Source organism: Corvus brachyrhynchos, unplaced genomic scaffold, assembly GCF_000691975.1.
Source record: "Corvus brachyrhynchos isolate BGI_N302 unplaced genomic scaffold, ASM69197v1 scaffold61, whole genome shotgun sequence".
Classification (NCBI taxonomy): Eukaryota; Metazoa; Chordata; class Aves; order Passeriformes; family Corvidae; genus Corvus; species Corvus brachyrhynchos.
Genome location: NW_008236478.1, coordinates 1,118,746 through 1,126,984, shown reverse-complemented (window position 1 = coordinate 1,126,984; position 8,239 = coordinate 1,118,746). Strand labels below are relative to the sequence as shown.

Sequence of the window (8,239 nt, the reverse complement as noted above, 5' to 3'; positions counted from 1 at the left end):
CTGTGCCCACAAAATAAAAGTAGCTTACACTGGTCAGAAAAATGTCTGGAAGGTCCAAGGAACAAAATGGCCTGATGGACAATAACGAACAACAACTAAATTAGAAGTTGTAAACTGCTCGTGGTTGATTCTGAACAGAAAGGGTTTGTATTTGTGGAATAAATGTGTTCACTTTGAGCTGCTTGTTCAGGCCTAATTTGGAGACAAGGCTGATGCTTGTAGCTGCACTGGACAAAACGCCTTTGCTGTGGCTCCCATTTTCAAATGGTGAGGACAAAGTATTTATTCAGCTGTCAAGTGGGGAAAGAAAGCAAATTAGTTTTAGGCTGGAACACTGGATTGTGTTTGCTGTTGTAGTTCTGAGGCCAGATGGTGACTTGGACAGCCCTGGGGAATTGGTAACAAGTTTCTCCAGGGCAAAGATCAGAAGCAAAAGGAAATATTCAGATTATCTTGCAGTTCCATTTCCTAGAGAGGAAAAGGGAGCGTGAGATGCATCAGACTGTCTTAGGGAGGGGACTAGCCACCCCTTTTCTTCTGTTGTTGCTGTTGCTGAATCCTGGAGTCAGTTGGTGGCAGAGTGGGTTTGAGACCTGACTCCCCCTGCGAACTGCAGCTGTCCCTGGGAAGGACAGGGCAGCTCTGCCAGCACCTACTGGGTGACGAAAGTGCCTCTGCCCTTACTCCTCAGCTTCCTCACAGCGCTTTTAATGACAGCAAAATGATTCGGGCATCTGTTTCACCAAAGGGTCAGGGAAGACATTGGGGAAGGAGATGGTCTAAGGTTACCTAACAATGGCTATATTTGGCTTGTGCTCCCGAAGCATTTTAAGTCCCACTTGCCCTGCCTCAGTGCTGGCTCCTGCCTCAGTTTCCCTGGTTTGGCAGTTTGTTTCAGGTACTCTTTAAATGAGCTGTGGTGGAGCTGGTAGGTAACCAGGCAGATGAGGTGTCTCAGCTGTACCTACTTAGGCTGCTCAACTGCCTGTTAAGCATGGTTCAGGCTCCGAGGGGGTAAGAAGGCACCAAAAACTCTCCAAGAAGCTCCACAGCTGTGAGTGTCTGAATATCTAGGCAGAAAATGAAGTAGAAGAAAGGTCTCTCTACTGGCACAAAACACTCTCCATGGAAGGAGTTTTAATTGCATTCAAACACAACTTAGCTTCTAGTGTGTTTTCATTTTGAGTTATCTTTTATGCAGTATCAACAAGGTAGGGGGAAAACAAGAGGACTGGGAAGGCTAAATGGAAGGAGCAGCCTGGCCGGGCTGCTGAGAGCCCCGGGCTCTGCCTGGGAGCCACAGCTGGAGCAGGGCAGGGAGCTGCTGCAGGGAATAGTGCATGGCTCTGTCTGGAGTGGCCCGGGGTGCACTGAGGCTGAAGAAATTAGACTCTGAAGGTTAGAAGGAAAAGGATGTCAGCCAAGGGGGCCATGAGGTTGGTACTGCCTACTAGGGCAGCAGTGGGTGAACCCAAACCAGCTCTTACAGTTTCCTTATTGCCTGCAAGTTCACTTGTTTCTCTTTCCTTCCAAAAGAGACAGGGAGGGAAGGTGATTATTGTGAATGGAGAGGAATGTAGCAGTGAGGCAGACACCTGTTAGGAAGAGATCTCAATCCATCAGATTGACAAGAAATCAAGTGCAAGGGGATGGGGATAGTTGGTACTATGATTACTCAGTTGATACGCTGGGAGGGTAGAAGTCTTACACCATGTGTAGGGATGTGGCTAAACAACAGAGACATGCACATGTACTCACTCTAGCTTTTCATTTTCACTTGCCTCAGTAAAAGCACTGTACTTGCAGAGCTGTTTCTCACTGTAAGAAATCAGTGAGATGGCACAGGTTGTAGATAAGGTTTTTCTTTCTTTTATCTCTCATTTATCTGTCTTTTTACCCTAGGGAACAGAAGTGATTGTTACAGCCCACAGGAGAAGACCCCTTTTAGTCTTCTCAGTCCTTCCTTGTATCCAGAGAATGTTGCTCCCCTTAAGCATTGACTCTCAGTTGAAAGGTTGGTGGAGAGGTTGGGTCAGATTGTCCCCTTTCTTGCAATGCATTATTTAAAAACAAGATGCATCACAGTATAAAAGTGATGCTGCCACTTCCAGAAGAGCGGGGAGTATCCAGGGGAAATACAGGGTGTTTGGGAATGGTGCTGCCTGCACTTCTACTCTGCCTGCTGTACCACTCCAAATACAGCTGCCCAGCAGAAGATCTTGGTCCATTAAGTGCTTTGCAGCTCATGTCTGTGGCAGCCCTGGGTTTGCTTAGCTGTATTCACCTTCCTCCTCTCATGAACTTCCCTGTGAGGCCAGTGTCCTCCTTGCCTGCACAAGCATTCACAGCTGATGTGGAGATGACACATCTGCCTGTCAAGCCTCTGGACCTTGGGACTCTCCTGAGTTATTGCAGCTAGTCAGCTTACTCTGAATATGAAAAACAGATTCCTGCAGGGAATTTGGGGTTCAGAATTCTTCCTTTCTTTAATTTATTTTTCTTTAAGTAAACTGAGGGAACTTCAGCTATTCCACTGACAGGAAATACTGAAGGATATATCTCAAATCATTTGCTCAGATCTCCAGGGTATGGGGGTTTAGGAAAGGTTTTTGCTATAGACTCTCCACCAGCTCTGGGAAACATCTGTTCTGCATTCTGAATACGTTTTCCCAACAGAAATTGTTTTAATAAAATCATCACTTTTTCTGTGCTTAGAAAACCCAGTGCAGTAAAGCTTTTCCTGTGCTAAACAGTTCTTGACCATTGGTTAATGAAGTTAAAAACCTGCATGTAACATTGTTTGCCTTATCCTGTTTTTCCAGGAGCTTCTCTGATGGTTGTAATACGACAGAACTCACCAGAACTGAAACTCTCACCAGTGACTAGTGTTTAATATTAACTGCACTACTTGGTTTTGTTGGTGCTTCATTGCAATCTCCATTTGAAATCCAGTCTTTAAGCCATGGCATGTGACTAGCCAATATATTGAGTGAGACTATGAAAGCAGGGTGTTCTAAGGCATGGGTAGGGGAGGTGAAATTGTTAGTAATTTTTAAAAAGTATTTTTTTTATCACTGTGTTGTGACCCAGCTCTGAAATGGCCTTTTCTCCACCGTAAGTAAGATATATCAGAAAAAGTCTTGCTGTGGTTTGATTCACCTGAGAGCAAATAATTATGTGCACAGCCAAGTTATTCTCGGCTAAACCAGAAAAACTGGAAAATCTGCCAAAGTCCTCAGTGGTCACTGTGGACTCCTTTGTCCTCAGCAGAGGTGATGAGCATATGGGTGGTAGCTACCTTCAAAGTTCAGCTGTGGAACACTTTCCCTGGGTGGACAGCAGGCAGAAAAGGGAAAGGAAAACTCCATGAATATGAAGAGATTCTTCATTGGTCCGGAGAGGAAAAATTATCCCGGCTTGGACCTGTTCTGAAAGTGGTTTTGATTTTAATGGGATCTTTTACAGTTTGGGAAAAAGGGAGGTGTTGCAAGCTTCATCCCATCCAATTTCCCATGTAAGAATATTCTGTGTTCACAGACTACAGTTTTTCAGACAACTACAATTCCTATTGTCACTAGTTGGGTTTTAGACTAGCATTATAGATAGGTATCATTTGAAAATGAAGCTTGACTCAGGATAGGCTGATGTTTCTCCTTTACTTTCAGTTGGGTAACTCATCTTGCCTCAGAGTAGTGTTTTCAGATGAAAGCTCGAAGATGGATGGTGCTAAAATGTTTTTGAAATCAGCTGCCTCTCAAGCAGCTTTGAGGTCTTAAACAGACCCAGTAGGAGGGTGGTAGGTATTTCTGGGCCGACTACATGCATTCTGATTAACCAGCAGACTGCTTCACTGCTTTGCCTGGCTTTCCTCTTCATTTTTCAGACGAGAACCCCTTCATGGTCCATAAACAAGTGAAAGAAGCACAGAAGCTTTAGTTAGCAAGAGATCTGGTTGTCCCCTCTTTGGTGATTCAGACTACCTGGGCTTAAACAAAAAAACCAAACCAGAACATGTACAGCAATAAATACCTTCAATCCTAAATTGCAGCTTGTAGAAGACACATTTTCAGGTCTGATATATTGCTACTTCTGCAAGTCCCACCCTCTCTTACTGGAAGTAAGGGTACTGAGTGGAGTCTGATTCCTGCTCTTCCTTCAGGTTGCAGATCTTTTGCCTGTGCTAGTGGTGTAAGGGAACTGCAAGCAGTATGGTTTTGATGGCATGTTTCATGCACGCTCTCTCTCTTAGCATCTTGTCCTTTTTTTGGTTTCAGCTGAACGACTTGGACTTCATTTAACAAAATTGGATTTTCAGTTTCCTCTCCTGGGAGAGTGAGAGGAACTACTTTCTTCCCAACAGTGCCCTAGCCTGCTGCTTCTGCTTTGCTGGACCCTTACTTACCACCTCAGGCTGCTTGTAGTTCCTTAAAACAATTTAGACACCTGTTCTTCAGCCATGATTGCAGACATGGTGGATTTATCTCAGATTTGTGGTGCTTTCAAACTACTGGACATTTCCTTCAGTCAGCCAAGATCCCTTGGCAGTGCTGGTCTGTGAGAAACAGAAAAAACAAGTTGTTGTACAAATGCACTGTAGGTAGAAGATGAAATATTCCCCAGCCCGGGTAGAGAATCTCTTTTGTGTCTCTGCCAGGTCATGCACAGAAAATAAGTTGCCTAGTTAGGGTGTCCAGCAGTGTTCTGCTGGGGTTGCAGCTGTTAAGTAGGACAAATTATTAGGAAGAATTGAATTACAAAAATGTGGTGTTTAAGAGGGTTTAGGAAACCTAGTACAGCTCTCTGTATGGAGACATGACCTAACTAATTCCGTATCATCAACTGGTTGTGGGAGAAACAGAAAAAACTCAAACAGCCAGGCTGAAGAAAGGTGAGTGCTGGTCTAGCACAGCAGCAGGTGGGAAATACTGAGGATGAAAGTGATTTTGGGGGGCTTGTTAACTGCTGGATATCCATTAAAGTCAGTGTCATGCCTTTGTGGGGTACCAAGCCTGCTTTTATTGGCTTTCCACAGAGCACAATGTCAAACTGAAATTCTCCCTTCTCCTCTTCAGTGTTTCCAATAATAATGGGCTTCAGTATATACATGGGCATTTCGTGCTCTGGAGCAGTAACACTGGAATATGTTCTGCTTTTGGATGTGACAGAGTAGTCCAACAGAGAGGTACAACTTCAGGAGTGTTGAGGGGACAACAGGACCTACACATTGCCTGCAACCTATGTGCAGCTGCTTCCAGACACAAGGTGCATTTCTTGGCTTCCTTATTTATTGGTAGTGGCATATCAGTTCTTCTGGGATCCTACATTAGCCCTCTCTTGAAAAGAATCAGAAGAGGGCTAAATGTCTGTCAAGTCACTTCAATTTTTGGGATATCTTTAGGCATCATGACGATAGGAAATGTCTAAAACAAGGTGAATCAGAACAGAATCTTCTAACGTTCTCATGTTTGATTCCAAAACACCCTTGTGAGACACAAGGCTGTGGGTGCTCCCTGTCTGTATGAGTGAGATTAGAGTTTGAAATATCCGGTGTATCTGCACCCCCATATCTGGCCTTTGTGTAGTGCTCTCCCTTTTCATCAGTTACAATAAGACAAAATATGCAAAGATGTTGTAGATTTCATTAGTCACACTAGTTTATTCAAACCTCTTCTTTGCATAAGAAACCAAGGCCTGCACTGATCTCTGGGAAAGAATGTGCTCACAGCTTGGAAAAGCCGTGCGCTCGAATGGCACCGCGGCACAGCAGAGGTCAGCAGCTCGGGCACAGGAGAGGGGCCCGGCTCTAGGGTTTGGTGCCATCATTTGCAATTCAATCTCATGCAGCTCCCTCTTAGGAGAACAATTCACTAAATACAGAGTTGTGCTTTTTCCCTAATTCACCATATAATTCACCTCCCAAGTTCAATTAAGAAGCAATCTGTTTGTGACTGGAAGCAAGCTGCATTTATTTAGAAACACAAAATTATCCTTTGCCTCAGCAAAGACCGCATGCCTTAATAATTCTGGTGATGAAAGGCTAGTTGGGGTTTCCTTTAAATGGAATGAGATACTGTGTGAAGAATAGCATACTTTGCAGGGGTGGGGGTGTGAGAAGTCCTGGGGATGTAAAACTGAGAAGAGGAACTTTTGTTGAGCTTGGGCTTAAGGAAGTGAAGAGGACTGGGCATGAAAGAAAACAAAGGGAAATCTTAAGGATGGGACACTGAAGCTGGAAGAGAGTGATAGAGTTCAGAGCAATCCATCTTGTTGAATCAGGCTTGTTCCTGTTCACACATCTAGTGGCTTTTGTCCAGCCAAGCTCTGTTAAACTATGGCACTTCCTTTGGGAGACAAACCCCTGATTTACTGTGTCTCTTGGACCAGGAAGCTCTAACCTATAGCCAGCTGAGAGTCTTGGTATTTTATTTTCTTCTGAATTGTTTTGTAACTATCTTTCATCATAATTTTTCTGATATTCTTATCAGTTGTAGTAGTATAATGTTGGAGATTTGTTACCATCCTCTCAGTCCTTCTCCAGTGTGTCAGGGATATACCTTTTCCCCTGTCCTTGCCGCGTTGGACGGGCTGGAGAAGGATTTGATAGTAGCCAGCTTCAGAGCAAAGGAGAGCTTTCCAGCTGGCGAAGCAAGACTGCTTCAGTGACTGGAAGATGTCCAGCTGTCTTGAAAGTGAGACATCCCTCTTGGAAGTGTCCACACTGCATCCAGCAGTGCCGAATGACTAACAGTGTATTCTTTTCTGCGTGTGGTGGTTTACCGTGCTCTTCATTCTTTACCTTGCCACCAAGACTGCAGAAACTTGCTCTTGCAATACCTCTACAGAGATCAGCTCATTCAGCTCCTGCTCTCAGTAAATCTCCATGAAATTAGCCTTCCCTAGAAGAGACTTTCTGCCTATTCAGCAAATGGAGAAACTAAGGCATGGTATGGTAATGAGTTGCAGGGTGTCATTGTAGGCTAGGAACAAATCCAGGAAAAGTGCCTAGCTTTATCAGGCATTTAGTCCCTGTTCCCTGCACAGGGAAAGCAGACAGTTTCTGTGGCCAGCGGACCCCCAGCTGACATTACTAGTAGCTGCTGTCCTTTCCACATCAGAGCTCTGCCAACCAGCTCACCAGAGATGAGTCTCTGCTCTTTTTTCCTTTGCAGGAGGCGTGGGAGAAGAGGTGTCAAGTGAGAATGCCACTTCAACTGACCACAGTGACAAAGCAGTTAAAAAGGGTAATGTTGTACCCCACCCAGACCTTTGGGTATTTTTTATTTATTTTTTTTACACTCTGTAAAAACATATTTTTGTTGTGTACATGTGTGTACCTCTCTGCCTGGGACATCAGCCCTGCCCAGGCATTTTTTGCTGTTGGTGAACTCTCTGAAAGGGTGGGTTTGCTGTGTATAATGTGGTGGGTTGACCCCAGCTGGAAGCCAAGCACCCAGTCACCAGTCCCCTCCTCCAGCAGGAGAGGTGAGAAAGCAGGAAAAGCAAGAGTGAGAAAACCCATTGATTGAGATAAAGACAGTTTAATAAGTGAATGAAAGAGGGAAAAATATCCAAAGTGATATAAAGGCAACTGCTCACCCCCACCCACAAGCAGGCCCTGATAGAAGGATGTGTCAGGCCTCTCCAGGGAGGAGAATTTAACAAATTTCAGTTGTTAAAGGCAGAAAACTATAGCAGGAGTTAGGAGCAGTCAAGAGCTGTTGCAAGACTGGTGAGGAGAATTTGCCCAAGAGGGTGTGTTGCTGGCAAGGAATGGAAGCCTTGGTGGCACAGAAGTGTGGACCCAGAGTCCCCTGTGCAGAGCTGCTGCTGCACCAGGCACAGGAGAGCACAGGGCAGACAACTCCTCACTTGGGTTTGCTGTCAGGAGCTGTCCATGTGCAAATCCACAGAGCTATTGGGCAGCCCCAGGAGCAATTTGTGAATAGAAGACAAGACTACTTCTGTCTTGAGACCCTCTCTCTTCTTCTAGCTGTGGACCTCATAATGCTATTGCCTGTGCTAGTACCTGGTACCAGCAGTACCAGGTGTATGCAAAGAGCAGGAGAGTGGTTCCTCCTCTGTTGAGAGAGCACCCAGCCTCAGAGCATCAGCCTTCCAGGATCCAGCAGCTGGCTTGGGGATGGGGCAGCTTCTGAAATGCCAGGAGGTGCTCAGGAGTAAGAGGAACAAAAGGCAAATTCCCGTCTTTGTCTTGCAGCTCAGAGCAAGGTATTCAGCA

General features: G+C 45.1%; 1 protein-coding gene across 1 annotated transcript in view; it reads left to right on the top strand.

Annotated features, from left to right (window-relative positions):
- The window catches only part of TLL2 (tolloid like 2), a 53,693-nt gene that overhangs the window by 10,157 nt on the left and 35,297 nt on the right, over positions 1–8,239 (top strand). The window contains exon 3 of the mRNA XM_008643878.2: positions 7,170–7,241. Within this exon, the coding sequence (XP_008642100.1) occupies positions 7,170–7,241 (72 nt within the window). The remainder of the gene's footprint in view (positions 1–7,169; positions 7,242–8,239) is intronic.